The 16,840-nt window shown below is 38.8% G+C and overlaps 1 protein-coding gene across 1 annotated transcript; it reads left to right on the top strand.

Annotated features, from left to right (window-relative positions):
- The first annotated feature begins 3,113 nt into the window (after nucleotides 1-3,113).
- Nucleotides 3,114-8,548, top strand: LOC121432564 (60S ribosomal protein L23a-like). The gene is made up of 2 exons (XM_041630600.1): nucleotides 3,114-3,278; nucleotides 8,093-8,548. The coding sequence occupies exons 1-2, from the start codon at nucleotides 3,114-3,116 to the stop codon at nucleotides 8,546-8,548; spliced, it is 621 nt and encodes a 206-aa protein (XP_041486534.1).
- The last annotated feature ends 8,292 nt before the right edge of the window (nucleotides 8,549-16,840 follow it).

Here is a 16,840-nt window from a genome sequence, read left to right as displayed (position 1 = left end):
ATAGACAGACATACATATGCAAATACATTGTGTTGTAAACGCATTGCATGAAGAAGCTGTAGTTGATGGCCATGACACAGGAACCCAGATATGGGCTCTGGGACTCAGTGGGGCTTGCTTGCATTTGCTGCTTCTCACATTTTCACCCACAAGAACAGTTCTCCAAAGCACATCTTTCTATTTCTCCAAGAACTTATGTTTCAGTTTTGACTCTTGCTCCTGTTTTCTGGGGTTTATATCTTCATGTGTGACCTTTAGAAATCACGCTAGCAAATATCAGAAGATTCCAGCGTTGTAAGGAAGACAGCCAATGCATCACTTTGGGTCACTTTTGTATTTTTAATGAAGAATGGTGTGGAGTCTGAAAGCATCCTTAAATGCTCAGTTCAAATATGTAAAATTTATTAAGCAAATTTTGTAAAATACTAAGCATGATATCAAAGCTGAAATAAAATGTAGAACACACATTGCTATATGAGGGCTATAGCAAAAAATATATCCAGATTTACCAACTGGAATATTATTTTGAATTAACATTTAAAATGCTGAATTTTATGAAATTTTAATTTTGAATTATCCTGAGAGGGGTAAGGTTTTAATAACCGTGTAATTCTGTGCTTTTTCTATTTTAATTAACATGTTCTTTTTTTTGTGTAGTATGAACTCATTTCTCACAGGTTAAAATGTATGTGTTTATCACAACAAAGCTAGATCACAATTGTTCTCTTTTATGACTACATAAATTCATAAAATCTGAGATGTCCAGAACAAGCATTAATTTATCCTGACTTTAAGCCTACTTTGGCTTTTAAGACTTTCACAGCCAACAAGTTAATAAACAAGTCACTTCTGTATGTCATACATCTAAACTGCTATTTCAAAATTTGATCTGGGGTCTATAAGACGGCTTAGTGAATAAAAGTTCTTGCTATACATACCTGAGGACCTGAATTTGATCTCTGGTACCTGCTGTCGTAAGAAAGAATTGATGTCGTCTTAAGACCTCCACATAAGCAATAAAGCACATGCATGTTCACACACACACACACACACACACACACACACACACACACACACACCACAGTCTTAGTTAAGTTAACTATTGCTGTGATGAGACACTATGACCAAAGAGACTTGCGGAAGAAAACATTTATTCAGTTTCTGCTGAATAAATCAACAAAGAAATTCATACAGGAAGTCAAGCTCCTGGAGCCAGGAGCTGATGTAGAGGCCATGAAGGAGTGCTGCTTGCTGGTTTCCTCCTCAAGGCTTACTCAGTCTGCTTTCTCATAGAATACAGAACCATCAGCCCAGGGATAGCGCCATGCATAATGGGATGAGCCCCCATAAATTACTAATTAAGAAAATGCCCTACAGGCTTGCCTTACAGCCTAACTTTAGGGATGCATTCTCTCAATCAAGGGTCCCTCTTCTCTGATGACTCTAGATCATGTTAAATTGACATAAAACTAGTCAGCACACATACAAAATCTAAAAAATGTTTTTAAAAATTGACCAAAAATGCCACATTTAGGTACACCACATGACGAGATGTGTAGTTGGCTGGTAGAAAATGGAGGATAAAATTAGAGGAATCGAAACAAGACAAATGAATTTCACATACTGGCTTTACTCGGGGTGTTAGGGCTCTCAGAGGAAGCATGGTGGCCTGAGGATAGGTTTTGCTGGGAAGAATTTCTGAAATGCATGCTGGTAATATTCTGTCTCTTTAAAGGATGAGCCATGCCCATTCCTTTCCTGCTTGCAGCCTCAGACCCCCACCCTCTCTCTTCCTGTCCCCTCTTTTAAAGAGGCTGCCAACTTTCTCCCTCCCTTCTCTCCCTTTCTCTCTCCCCCTCTACCTCTCTTCTCCCTTCTCCCTTTTTCCTTCCCCTCCATAACCCCCTAAATAAATATTTAACCTTACTCTGTATGTTTTGTCTATCCATGTCTCTGTCTCTTGCCCGCCCGCCACGTGTACCAGCAGCAGTCTCTGCCTGGGACTGGCTGCTCCCAGGGCCCACTGCCTGCCGCTACATGGCCTGCTTCCACCGCTTGGGGACCTACAGCATTTCTGCTGCCTACTGCCACCAGGGATCCTGCAGCATTTTTAATAAATCTACAACAATACTGCCATTGAGAGCAATCTTGGGTTCTTTGCCTTGAAAGTTCCCCCATCTGTGGTCTATGCTTACCACATGCAGATTGAGAATATCTAGGAAAAATGCTATTCATCTTGATATTTTTTTTCTTGCCATTCTTCCATAATGCAATCTGACAAATATTTATGTAACAAATATTTACATTCTATGAGATGTAAGTAATCTAGACAAGGTTTAAAGAACATGGAAGGGCATATAAGGCACATATGCCTTTTAAAGGCATTTGAACACCTGTGTACTTAGGTACCTGTGGAGAATTCTGAAACCTATCCCATGGATACTGAAGAATAAATATATTTGTTTGTGTATCCAAGGAAATGTCTTTGTTTCCATATTTCTTCTTGACATTTTCTGGTTTAGCCTTTTTTTCTTTGTCAGTATCTCCTTATATTTTATATTTTTCTAGATTACATTACCATTTCTATTAGTCCTTTGTTATATTCTTTCCCTATAAAAAATGGAAAATGTGATATAGTAAATAATGCTGCTTACCAACTCATCTTATGGGCACATATGTATTATATGCACAGACTGCTAGACTATATGCATTTAGCTTTCTTGATTTAATTAAAAAAATCTAAATCTTCTTTTTATAAAAGATGCAACTAGAGCTCACCATGAGACACTTTATATTTATATTACTTGCCTATGTTTCCCTAATAAGAAAAGGGAGTGAAATAATTGTCATCTACTAGTTAAAATTGATTCAGAACCTGAGTATACATTTTATTATACAAAACTGGATTTCTTCTAGAGAGAAATGGCATCTGTCATTTTGGAAAAGTTGGCATGCATACAGAGGATCTGGAGAGTCTTTTTAAGGGCATTTAAGAGTCTCTTAATGCTTAGGTTCTATGACTCTGGATCAGGCAACTTAGTCTAGAGATACTAGCATTGGTGTGGCTATTTCCAGTGTCACTCTGAAAGTTGACTAAAGGCACATGTATAGCTATGACCTTAGGGACAACTGGAGAGACCAGTATCTTACCCCACTGCCTTGTATTTAAAGCCAAGTCAATAGATATTTACAAGCACCAGCTGCAGAAACGAAGTCGGTTAAGCACTCCGAATGCAAAAGAAATGAAAGCAGACCTTTTACCACAGAAGAGTTCAAAGGTCAGGGAAGAGGCAGATTCCGTGGTCCAGCCCAGGAACAGAGCAATGATGTCTCTGACTAGGCTGGCTGTCCACCCAGTAATTATAGGTAGACCGGAAGCTACATGTTAACAGCCACAAAGGACACATCACCATGAATCATTTGCAGATACTCCTACTTTCTGCCACAGGTAGGTCATTTGTATTTACCCCAAAAGACATAAACCAGTCTAAATGCTGGGGTAGGTTAACTTGTTTTTCTGTTGCATACCAGAAGGTGACTTTCCCAGAAGTCATTAGAATATTCTTAGACTTGGGCTGAAGCCTAAGACAAAAACAAGCCAGAATGGTTTTTCTTCCCCCTATTCTATGCAAAGATTTTTGGCCACTTGGAAGTTTGCTTGAACTCTCAAGCATTCAACCCTTGAAAGAACATACAGGTTCACAGTGGGACAGGGCATTTGCTGGCTTGCTGATCTCATGGATATCTGCCAAAAGGGTGTAACTGTCCTAGATACTATTAATTTCTCTCAAATCCAAAGTTTAACTTAGAAGTGTTGTAATGGCTATTCAAGCCTAAGAGTAGAAAATATCGACTGTTTTCATGCATGTTTTGGTACAGAAAAAAGAGATGTTGGCAAAATTAAAGAAAACTAAAGTCTAAAAATGAATTTAAGTGTGGGGAGATTCAAGGGCAGGTTTCCATGCCTACCTGAATATATGCATTTAACACTACATTCTGATGAGATGTGTGTATGTGTGTGTGTGCACATGTGCATGTGTTTGTGCATGTGCCTTCATTTGTTTTCCCTAAGAGTAGGAATTACATTATCCTAGAAAGTTTTCTAGAACTTTGATGTAATAAAATAATAGTTAATATTATAATGGGTTTTAAAATAAAAAAAAATATGAAAGAAAGATAATGTTGTAAGTGACGGCCACAATGCTTAGATTGGGAATGATGCTGTTACTTACAGATGGGAAAATAAACACATGAAAAGGGAAAGTGGAGAACCTTGACAAAAAAAACCACAAAAATAAAGAGGAGCCGGGCAGGACGAAAAGCAGGCCTGCAGCTCCTACAACAGAATGGCTGCCCAACGTGTGGACAACTGAATCCACAGAAAGCCTGAGAAAGCTTGGGAAAGAATAGAGTAAAGCATGGCTTCTTGGTAGCAGCAATTTCTCAGGTCTGCTCTGCTTGCTAGAGGCAAGTAAGCGCTCTCATCTAAGAGAGGCTTCCTGACTCAGCTTTAGCTACAAAACCCTGCAGCTCTTAAGAGGTCCTGCTATGAAACACTTAAATAATGTTGATAAAAGCCGACTGAATGCTTGTTTGTTTTCAGCAGTAGCAGTAAAACAGCTAAATGCCGGTTTTAAAATGCCGGTTTTCTGGGCCATCCTGCCAGGGCAAACTCTGACTCAGACTCAAGCAGGTAGTCTGACTGAATGTGGTCTGTGAGCAGAATGCTGTAGTTTCCTTCCTGGCAGAGACCTTAAAACACCATAGAGTTGTGGCAGTAAACATGGCTACAACCGGTACCTCCACCATGAGGCTGGATCTAGCTGCCAAAGCCACGGCTTTTATCTTACCCATATTGCTCCGTAATTTAAAGGCTCATGTGTTCAGAAAAAGAGAGAGAGATACAATAAAGAGAGATTCAAAAACAAAGAAAACCTTTAAATGATTTACAGTGTGTTAAAAAGATATGCAGGCTAAAAGTTAAAGTTCTTAAAGTAACAAACAAAAAAAAAAGGAAGAAAGAGAGTAGTTGGGTATGGTAGTACACAGCTTTAATCTCAACATTTGGGAGGCAGAGGTAGATTGACCTCTGTGACTTCAAGGTGTGGCAGGATACACCTTTAATCCCAATGCCTGGGAGACAGAAACGTTCAGATATCTGAGAGTTCAAGGACAGCTTGGTCTTCAGCATTATTCCAGGACAAAGAACCTGTCTCAAAAAATAAAAAGTAAAAGGAATAGAGGTTAAAATAAAGCCGCACAAAGATGAAAAATACACAGAGAATCTTAATACTGTATGCTATTATGCTCTCTTTGAATTGTTTGAATGCTGAGGAAGGTACAACAGCTGCTAAAAGATATTTGTTAATAAATGCTGCTGAACTACTCCAAGAGAAATATTTTGAAAATAACTTGATTTCAGAATTTGGATCTAAAGATATGATACTTCGGAAAAGAGTTTCTTCTTTTGTTTTCACAGAGGATGAGACTCTGTGGATTGCTTCTATCCCAATATGGTATGATAGACCACGCCCTCCTGAATGGTTGCTGTGGACACCTTCAAAAAATTAGCTTGCTCATCTGCCACCTGAGAGGAACCTAGCACACAGGTTATACCATGAAAGACCTGATTAACAGCACCCCCATCCAGCAGGAAGCAGTTTGGAGAGAAAAAACTGCACCCATGTTCCCAAATATGGTTTATATATGTTCTTTTACATTTAAGGGGGGATATGATATAGATATGAATAATTTGCATTGATATGGATTTTAAGGTCAATTTTGTTATATGTATATGTATTTCTGATCTTGATTAATGTGCTGTGATTATGTAGTTCATTTAAAAATGTAATATATATGGGTTGTTAATAGATAATTATAATAGTCAAGTTTGTAGTCATGTTAGTTAAGATTTTCTAGATATATAGAGATATATTTCAGTTAAGTAGGCATTCTTCATATATTTCAAAGATTATAGAATAAGGCATTTTAAATGTTTTAACAATTTAGGATTTTTTATGACAATGAGACACTCTGCTCCTGGCAGCACCAATCTACTTCAAGAAGAAGATGGGCATTGGAGAGGATCCTTATGGAGTTTGATAGCCATTTTGGCAAGAAACTGCTCTAGCCTGGACTATTTGCATAAACTGGACACAGAGAACCCGCAGAGAGAGGACTACTGAACTTGCCTAAAGGTGAGATGATCTTTCGGGGTTCCTGATTCATGAAGGAGTCTGCAAGACATTCTGCAGGACACAACAGATAGTGACTGAACTGACTTTGAAATTTCCTGCTTCATGGAAATGTCTCTGGATACTATGGGCCCGTAGGCTGAAGATGGATGCCCCAACAGTACAGCGGAACTTTGGGTGACTGTCCAGGCAGCGAGATGTCTCTGTTATTTCTAGAGTTTGGAAGTTGCTTATTTCTTGTTTGCTTAGGTAATATTGTATCTTTCTGGAGTCTTTGATGGAGTTGAAGAATAGTTAGTTATAGTTATAGTTTTCCTTAGTTATGATAAAGATAAAATAGATGTAAATATTGTAATTTTTACTTGATAACTGTTTTGTTATATGTAATTTTGCTATGTTAAGTTAAAGCCTTCCTTTTTCTTTGTTTAAATAGAAAAAGGGGAAATGATGGAGGAAGGTCATTGGTTAAAATTAAAGAAACTGCTTGACCTTTATAGGTTAGAACATAGGTGGGTGAAGTAAACAGAACAGAATGCTGGGAGGAAGAGGAAGTGATCTCAGACTTGATAGCTCTTCTCTCTGGGGCAGACGTGATGAACCTCTGACCCAAGATGGACGTAGGCTAGCATCTTCCCGGTAAGTGCACCTCAGTGCTACACACATTAATAGAAATGGGCCAGGCAATGTTTAAATGAATATGGTTTGTGTGTTGTTATTTCTGGTGTAAAGCTAGCCGTGCAGGAGCCAGGCGGGATGAAAAGCAGGCCCGCAGCTCCTACAACACCAAGCTCAGCCCATACTTTATACTTTTCTGGTTATAATAATAATACCTGGCAAATTCAGACATTTTCCCTGGTGCAGGACAGTGAAGCAGTTGGTTGATAACTAGCCCAAGAAAATCCTGTGTCCTGCAGCTGCTGAAAATATGCCCATCCCCTCTCCCTTATGTGGATCATTGGGGTGGTTAGACAGGCATATTATTTATCTGTGTCCAGCTCTTGTCTCTGAGCAAAATCTGCTTACACACTTGGGGAGCTCTGCACGTGTTAGAACATCCCCCCAATTCAGCCTTGACATTGACTGAGTTACTTGGCCTCACCTTATAAAGTTGCCAACAAAACCAAAATTTACAATGACTTCCATATGCATATGTGGCACTTCTGGGTACAGAAGAGTAGGAGTTAGAGCAAGAAGAAATAAGTGTCCTGTAAAACATCTGAGTCATTCTGGCCCTCCTTCAGATGAGCGGCATATTTGTTTTTTCTCTGGCCAGTGACAGGAAGGACTGCCACATTTCTTGGCCAGCCTGGATATATTAGCAACTTTTTCTTTTGCCTGTATTCATGAACGTCAGTGTTTTGCTTAGTGTTTCAGACCATGGCCCACTTTCAAACATCTGCCCAGATGTTAGTTCTATAGAAATGATTTTTCATCCCAGACCATTTCTTCCTATTACATATTTGGTTGTTAAACATCATTAAATAAACACATGGCAAACTCACCCATCAACTCGGCCAACAATCCACTGATAAATATCTGCTGGGGACAGATTTTTTCTCTGCTCTAGTCAAGAGTGTGTTGCTCATGAGATATAGCTTCTGTAATTCAGGAAAATGCCTTGCTTTTCCAGGGTTGGGAAATTCATAGTTGGTAATTCAAATGTCTCTTGTGATCAGTTAAACTGGTGTCAGGGAGGAGCAAGCACAGGTACCCTACCTCGCTGGCTGTCTCCTCTCTAAGCACCATTTGAATGAGTGTAATCACTAATGGGAAAACTGGTATCTTAATGGGATTTTGTTTTGGGAAAAGGGAGTCTATAACTTCCTGAATTGATGATGTAAGTATAGATTATTGATACTGATATAATGAAGAGGCTTAGTATAAAAATATGGGAATAGCTTTCTCTTACTCCTGCCCCTCCCAAAGCCAAAGCTAAAGCGAAGGCTTTGAAAGCCAAGAAGGCAGTGCTGAAAGGCGTCCACAGCCACAAAAAGAAGAAGATCCGCATATTGCCCACCTTTCCGCGTCCCAAGACCCTGCGGCTACAAAGGCAGCCTAAATACCCCCGGAAGAGCGCGCCCAGGAGGAACAAGCTTGACCACTATGCCATCATCAAATTCCCCCTGACCACCAAGTCAGCCATGAAGAAGATAGAAGACAACAACACACTTGTGTTCATTTTGGACGTCAAGGCCAATAAGCACCAGATCAAACAGGCTGTGAAGAAACTCTATGACATCGATGTGGCCACAGTCAACACCCTCATAAGGCCCGACGGAGAGAAGAAGGCATATGTTCGGTTGGCTCCTGATTATGATGCTCTGGATGTTGCCAACAAGATTGGAATCATCTAAACTGAGCCCAGCCGGCTAATTCTAAATATACACTTTTTCACCATAAAAAAATAAAGTTACTTGTACAATGTAGCCTATGCAAATACAGGTGGTGAGGTCAAGAAAAGTTTGGAAGGATTTTAGTCCTGTCTTTGGTTTTAGATTAGTCAGTAGAAATAAAGTAAACTCATATACTGGGGCAGTAACTTGGCTGTATGTATGAAAATGATGAAGAGAGAAATACCTGCTCACTGGATCAATGAGAGCCAAGCTATGGAACTAAAGCCTCCTGGAGGGCTAGCACTCTTTCTTCTCAAGGATAATTGGTGGGATGTGGGACAGGGTCTTAGTTCCGCTGGTGTACATTTCCATGATTATCTTGGATTCACTCTGAATTGCTGTGGGTCTCATAATTTTTCATCATATACTTCAGCAATTGATTTATACTATCCCAAAACCTAGACGAAAACCTCTCCAAACTATTTATTCTCTCCCTACCTTAGCTAAAATCAAATAACATGAGGGAGAAGGGGAGGTCATGGGTATCCCTTACCTCACACCTCTCCTCATCTCCCCTTTCTCTCTCCTGTTCGTCACTCACTTCCTCCTTCCTCTCTTTTTTCACCAGAGGCTTTTCTGTTTGTAGACTCAAGGGAAGGCATCTAGGAAGCCCTCAGTAATCTTATTAGTTCCCACAACGCTTGTGCTTACTCTCGAGAAGTGCTACGGTATGCTTCTCTGAGAATGGGATCCCAAAGTATCTTGACCCCTCACAAACCAACACTCCTACTCCCTTCAAGGCTAAGCCTTTCTGGGGTCTCACTAGAAAGCCTTGGCACTCTGATGAATCGGCATGGGCCCCATGCTTTCCCTAAAAACACCAACCTTCATTCTTCTTGAGAACTCCTTTCTGCTTTAAAATCTCTATCAGTGGTGTGTAGCTACCGGGACAGTTCCCTTCCTTTGCTTCACTCATAAAATTCTTACTTCCTTGAAAGTCACACTTGAAAGGTGAACTTTCCACAGCTTTCCTTCTGGGCTATAGCCTGAGCTTAGAAAGCCTATGACATGGCCTTTATTTCCTTCCTGGTACTTATTGTAACTGATTTCCAGAATGACTGTACAAGATGGCAATCCCATCAGCAATGGAGGAGTGTTCCCCTGACTCAACATCCTCTCTAGCATAAGCTGTCCTCAGTATTTTTGATCTTAGTCATTCTGACAGGTAAAAGATGCTATCTCAGAGTTGTTTTGATTTGCATTTTCCTGATTATTAAGAATGTTGAATGTGGTATGTTCATTCTTTCAGTGTGTTTTATAACCACCTGCTCATATAACCTGTAATGTTTGGGGGGCATTGGGAGTGTGTGTTTATTTCTAGTTAGTCTAATTGTTGCAGACACCTTAGAAGTGGTAGAGATAATGTTTACATTCAATGTGTTTTTCTTATTAAAGTCATCATAGTTCTTTTGGTATATATTGCTGTATCTAGTGATATATTAAAATATGTTCTCAGAAAAAAAAAAGAATGTTGAGAATGGGAGCTCACCAAATCCAGCTGGACCAGGTCTGAATGAGCATGTGATCATACTGGACTCTCTGATTGTGGCTGACATTGGGGGCTGACTGAGAAGTCATTGATAAAGGCACTGGGACTTGTTTTGATGGCATGTTCTGGCTTTTTGCGACCCTAGTCTATATGGATGCCCAGCTCCCTAGGCCTGGATGTAGTGGGGAGGGCCTTGGACTTCCTATAGGGCAGGGTTCCCTGCCCTCTCTCAAGCAGGGTGGAAGAAGCAGGAGGGGTTGTGGGGGAGCAGGAGGGAATTGGGAGGAGGGAAAGAAGTGTAAATAATTGAATGGAAAAATTAAAAATAAAATTAAAAAAAGAATGTTGAGCAGTTCCTTAAACGTCTTTCAGCCATTTGAGTTTCTTCATTGAGAATTCTCTGTTTAGATCTCCACCCCATTTTTAATTGGATTATTTGGTATTTTGTAGTCTAGTTTCTTGAGTTCTTTATATATTTTGGAGATCAACCCTCTGTCAGATTTGGGGTTGAGTGGATCTTTTCCCATTCAGTAGGCTGCTTTTTGTCTTATTGACTGTGTCCTTTTTGTCTTATTGACAGAAGCTTCTCAATTTCAGGGGGTCCGATTTAATGATTGCTGCTTTCAGGGTCTGTGCTACTGATGTTCTATTTAGGAAGTGGTCTTCTGTGCCAATGCATTCAAGGCTACTTCCCATGCTCTCTTCTATCAGGTTCAATGTAACTGGCTTTATGTTGTGGCTCTTGGTCCATTTAGACTTGAGTTTTGTGCAAGGCAAATAGCTATGGATTTATTTGTAATCTTCTACATTTGACATCCAGCATTGCTTGTTAAAGATGTTTTCCTTTCTCCATTGTACATTTTTTTGGCTTTTTTTTTTGTCAAAAATCAGGTGTTTATAATGTGCATGGATTAATGTCAGGGTCTTCTTCAATTTGATTCCAATGATTCACGTGTCTGTTTTTATGCCAATGCCAAGCTGTTTTTATTACTACAGCTCTATAGTAGAGCTTGAAGTCAGGGATAATGGCTCTAGAAGTTCCTTTATTGTACAGGATTGTTTTAGCTCTTCTATCTTTTTGTTGTTGTTTCTCCATATTAAGTTGAGTAATGTTCTTTCACGATCTGTGAAGAATTGTATTGGGATTTTGATGTGGATTGCACTGACTCTGTAGAATGCTTTTGATAAAATTGCCATTTTTATTATGTCGATCCCACCTATCCAAGACCTATCTAGCCACAGGTTCTTTGTCTTAATAATGGTGCCAGATATAGGTTTCATCTCATGGAGCAGGCCTTAGATCAGCTCGAAAGGGGTTGGTTACTTCCATGGCATTCTTGTCATGACAGCACAAGTGGCAAATCTTTGTAGATCAGCTGTCATTGCAGCTTGCAGGCTTCACAACATGATGATGCTGATAATTACTTTTCTCTACTTTTTGTTGTTTTGTGTAAATGGTTCCAAGGCTTACCGCTCTGTATTGGATAATGAATAATTAGGCTTGTACCCGGAAGGAGCTTGTTCTCCTTTTTAACAGCAGTCATTAGCTGCTTCTAGCTCTTCGTGTAATGATGAGGTCCTGCATAGAATTTGCTAGCACAATAAAAGCTAGACAATAGGGATGAAGCTTCCAGGTTGCCCTGGCTCCCAAGCATGCAGTATCTTTAGCAAAAGGGTCTTACCATCAAGTTCTTGATAGTAACTAAGAGCAGTAGTAATAGCCTCTAATGTTTGGAGATCTACTAAACACTATGGGCTAACAATTCAAAAATAAGTAAATAAGTAACCCAGCTATATTACTGGGATTATATATATGTAATTATATATATATATATATATATATATATATATATATATATATATTAGTAAGTATCAATATGAATCTTTCAAAATGGTTTGTTATTAATCTACCCACACACCCCACACTCCCTCCTCTACCCTGTCTTCCCAAATCTCACCACATTTAATCTTTTGTGTTCCATTATTCCTCTTCTCACTTTATACCACAGTATAATATGCCTCCTCCTTTCAAAGGATCCATTCACTCTGGTGTTCTTACTAGTTTTCTACCATAGGGCCTATGACCTCCCTTGGAATGGGTTTCTGTGTGTTTTCATAGTGGTTGCCTTCAGTGGAGAAAAAATAAAATCCAAGTCTACAGTGGTTATTTATCCCCATCACATATCTTACTACTGAGATATTTGTTAACTCAAGTTTATTGCTGCTCTGTTTACAATAGCTAGGAAATTGAATCAATTTAGCAGTATCTCAGTTGAAGAATGGATTAAGGAAATGCACTATATATGATAGAATTTTATTCAACTATAAAGAAATCTCATGCATTTTACAGGCAGATATATGAAATGGGAAAAATTGCAGGTACACAGATAAATTTTTTAAAAAATTGAGTGTGGGCCGGGCGATGGTGGCACACGCCTTTAATCCCAGCACTCGGGAGGCAGAGGCAGGCGGATCTCTGTGAGTTCGAGACCAGCCTGGTCTACAGAGCTAGTTCCAGGACAGGCTCCACAGCCACAGAGAAACCCTGTCTCGAAAAACAAAAAAAAAAAAAAAAAAAAAAAAAAAATTGAGTGTGGTTACCCAGGAACAAATAACAAATGTTTCATTTTTTTTTCATACATGGGTCCTAGCTTGAACCTCTAACTTTGTGTGTATTCAACTTTGAGTTCTCATAGAAGTCAGAAATTCAGAAAGTGGATATAGGTATGAAGGTTCCTTAAAAAGAGGAAATAATACATTCTAGTCAATATGAAAGTATAGAGAGGAACTATTGGGGATGTAAAAGTCTAAGAAGGGAACAGACAGTAGATGCTGTAGACTAGTGGGTGATGGAGAGTGTTAACCAAAATGAAGGGTTTATCATCTGAGCCTCAGCTACAGGGATTGTGTTGTGGATATACTGTTGGAGACTCTTGTTCTTTGCATTCTAATTGGTTATAATTTTCTGAAATGGTCTCTGTCTATTGCAAAGAGAAATTTCTTTCATGAGAGGTGAGAAATACCTTATTTGTGGGTATAAGGGTAAATATTTACAATGTAGTTAGGGATTATTCTGATTTAGAACAGTGGCAGCTGGAGGTTCTTCGAATTCATGGCTTCATTAGCTCTGGGTAGTTGACTAGTACCAGTCATGATTTTTCTCTTATTGAGCGAGCTTTAAGTTCAATCAGAGAGCTGTTAGTTACCACCAACATATGTGTTTTATTATTGCACCCTTAGGGTTACTGTGCTATGCTAATCATTGTTGAGTTTCACAAGTGTCATTTATGTAATTTATTACATTTATTGATTTGTGTAGTGGCATTTCAATTGTATTTTAATAAATAAAGACTGTCTGAAGATCTGAGACTAAAACAGTCCCACTGGTCAGCCTTGTGGACCAGATTATGGTAAGATGCACCTTTATTCTCACTAGCCATAATGATATGCACCAATAATCTAGTAGCCACAGTGCACACACCTTTAGTCTCAGTATCCACACTAGTTGCCATAGAAACTGGGTGGTGCATGCCTTTAATGACAGTGGTTCAAGCCTTTAATCCCAGTCCTAGAGGGGATTATAAAATGGGAGAAAACAACTCTCAACAGACAGTCTCATTCTGAGATTCCAGGAGGCAGGATCGTCATTTCAGACTGAGGTCAAGGTAAGAGCTAGTGTCTGGCTATTCTGCTTTTCAGATCTTCAGGTTGAACCCCACTTTTTGACCCGGAGTTTTAATTAATAATGCTTCAGACTTGAGTATGTGGAACTATGCCTCTATCTCAAGGATAAAATCAACTTGGTCATGGTGAGTAAACTTTTTGATGCATATTGATTTACAAGATTTCTATTGAGCGTATTTGAATCTATGGTTGTTTTTGATATATTGGCTTGTAATTTTCTTTCCTTTTGTTTAGTTGTGTCTTTTTGGTTTTTGTTATTAGTATGATATTGTCTTTAAAAAGAAAACTATTGGAGTGCTACTTCTGTTTCTTTTTCTTAAATATTTTAAGGATTATCTGTAGAACCTCTTTGAAAGTCTGGTAAAATTCTGTGAATCCATCTGGGCTTGTGTTATTTTTAGAAGGGGACTTTTTATTATTACTCCAATGTCCTCATTTGTTAAGTATCTGTTTAGGTTGTTGACTTCTTCTTGGTTTAACTTTGGTGGCCTGGCTTATTTGAGAAATTCTTTGATCTTTTCTAAATTTCCCAACTTAATGGAATACAGTATTTTGATCACTTCTCTTTCTTTTAGTTAGTTGTGCCAAGAGTCTGCGTTTCTATTCCAAAGGACCACTTTTTAGATTCATTAGTATTTTTGTAGTATTTATTTTCTTTATATTTTTATTAATTTGATTTATTTCCCCTCTGATTTTTATTCTTTCTTGATTTTTATTTTTGTGTTTGGTTTGGTCTGTTTTTCTCTAGATTCTTCCGTTTTATTGTTGCTGTTTTGAGTTTTATTGCGTCGCATTGAGATAGGCTATGTAATGCTTTTTCACTTTTTCTGAATTTGTTAAGACTTGTTTGTCGAGGAGGTACTCTTCTTTAGAGAAAATTCCATTAGCAGCTGAATAGAATGTGTCTCATTTGATGTTTAAGCCAAATGAATATTTTGTAAATGTCAATTAGGTCCATTTGATGTAGGATGTCAATTAAGTACGAGTTTTCTCTGTTATATTTTGTTCACATGACCTGTCTATTGGAGAAAGTGAGTACTGAAAGCACCTACTATTATTGTATTGGCGTTCATCTGTGCTTTTAGTTCCAAAGACACAATTTTTATTAAATTGTTTACACCATATTTCATTACGTGGGTGTTTAGGATTGTAATTTCTCCTTGGTTGTTTCCTTGATTAGAATGAAATGTTCTTTATCTCATCTTATTAGTTTATTTTGAGATTTATTTTGTCAGATATTAGCATATCAACACCTGTTTATTTCCTGGATCTATTTACTTGGACTAGTAGTTTCCAATTTTCACCTTAAGGTGGTGCTATCTTTAATGCTGAGTTTCTTGTAGACAACAAAAAGATGAATTTGGCTTTTTAATGCATTCAGATATCTCATGTCTTTTGACTGGAGAATTGAGGCAATTAATAGTTAAAGTTATTTCTAACTGGGGGAGCCAGCTTCCAGTCAGCACCAGAATATGAAAAAATTCCACAAATTTGGTGAGTGCTTATGAAAAATTCTTATTGATCTGAGGGCTAGACTTTTCTATCTGAAGGAAAAAATAAGGAAGTACACATGCTTTCTGATGGTAACTTCCTCTTTTACTTCATCTTAAAAATGCTCTCTGAGAATCTCTCTTCTCCACACAGCTACATTCTTTACATACAACTACATATCTCTCTTTACATACATATGTCTCTCTCCTACCTGACCATACATCTCTATATACAGTTACATCTATTTTCATATGACTACACATCTTTCTTTTACGTACGTTTCTCTTCTACATCTCTTTTTCTATACAGCTTCATCTTCCTTGTATCCACACAGTTACAAACCTCCACATGCCCACAGTTACATATCTCATTTACATAACTCTCTTGCCACATAGCACTTTACACAGTTCCTTCACACAGCTCTCCTATACAGCAGCAGCTCTTTCACTGCCCCCTCAGACACACACACACACACCCCTCTCTCCCTCTCTCTCTCTCTCTCTCTCTCTCTCTCTCTCTCTCTCTCCCACACACACACACACACACACACACACACACACCCCTCTCTCCCTCCCTCTCTCTCTCTCTCTCTCTCTCTCTCCCACACACACACACACACACACACACACACACACTTCTACATCATTCACTTTCTCTTTACTCACTCTCTCGTTCACTCTCTCATTCTCTCTCACACACACCTCTCTCACACCTCCCTCCCTCCCTCCCTCTCTCTTTCTCTCTGTCTCTCTCTGTCTTTCTCTCTCTCACACATACATACACCTACATCATTTGCTCTCTCTTTACTCACTCTCTTGTTCACTCTCTTTCTCTCACACACCTCTCTCTCACTCTCTCTCTCTCTCTCTCTCTCTCTCTCTCTCTCTCTCTCTCTCTCTCGTCATGTCCAGCTGTGGGTCTCTGCATTTGTTCCATTCTGTTGCAGAAGGAAGCCTCTCTGATGATGCCTGAACAAGGCACTGATTTATGACTCTAGCAAAATATAATTAGAAGTTATTTTACTGTTCCTTTAAAATAATTTTAGACTAGTAGTATTTGGTTTTCCCTTAGGTCTCTGGGCTAGCTAGTCTTGACCACTCAAGCAGTGTTGAGTATGGGTTACATCTCACAGAGTGGGCCTTGAGTCAAATCAGACATTGATTGGTTTCATCCACTTGCTTGGTGTTGCCTTTGCTGTAGGATATTTTGTAGGCAAGACACATTGTAGATCAAAGGTTTTGTGGCTGGGATGCAGTTTACATTTCTCTTTGGTAACCTTTAGAAGACCTTCCCGTAGCAAAGACTCTAGAACCTGTGGATAAAGGTTCTATGTATGCACCAGTTCCCTTCTTTGGTACAAGTATTTGTAAATTCAATCCAGAATATTCCTTTCAGTTGTTTCTATAAAGCTGGTTTAGTGGTCACAAATTCCTTTAACCTTCTTTTTTCATGGTAAGTTTTTTGTTTGTTTTTCTATTTCAGTTATGATGGGAAGTTTTTCCAGGCAGCATAAACTAGCATACACTGTTTGGCATCTGTGTTCTTTCTGAAGTTGAAGCAATATGTTCACTCGCTTCAGAGTTTCGATT

Source organism: Microtus oregoni, unplaced genomic scaffold (assembly GCF_018167655.1).
Source record: "Microtus oregoni isolate MIOR12 unplaced genomic scaffold, Mior012 000035F_ref0000213, whole genome shotgun sequence".
In the NCBI taxonomy this organism is placed as follows: domain Eukaryota; kingdom Metazoa; phylum Chordata; class Mammalia; order Rodentia; family Cricetidae; genus Microtus; species Microtus oregoni.
Note: the sequence above shows the minus strand (reverse complement) of the source record. Positions and strands in the feature narration are given on the sequence as shown.

Coding starts and splice junctions, on each gene's coding strand:
- LOC121432564 (XM_041630600.1), top strand. CDS start 3,114: ATGACCTTAGGGACAACTGGAGAGACCAGTATCTTACCCCACTGCCTT. Junction 3,279..8,092: donor TACCACAGAAGAGTTCAAAG/GTCAGGGAAGAG, acceptor ATATGGGAATAG/CTTTCTCTTACTCCTGCCCC.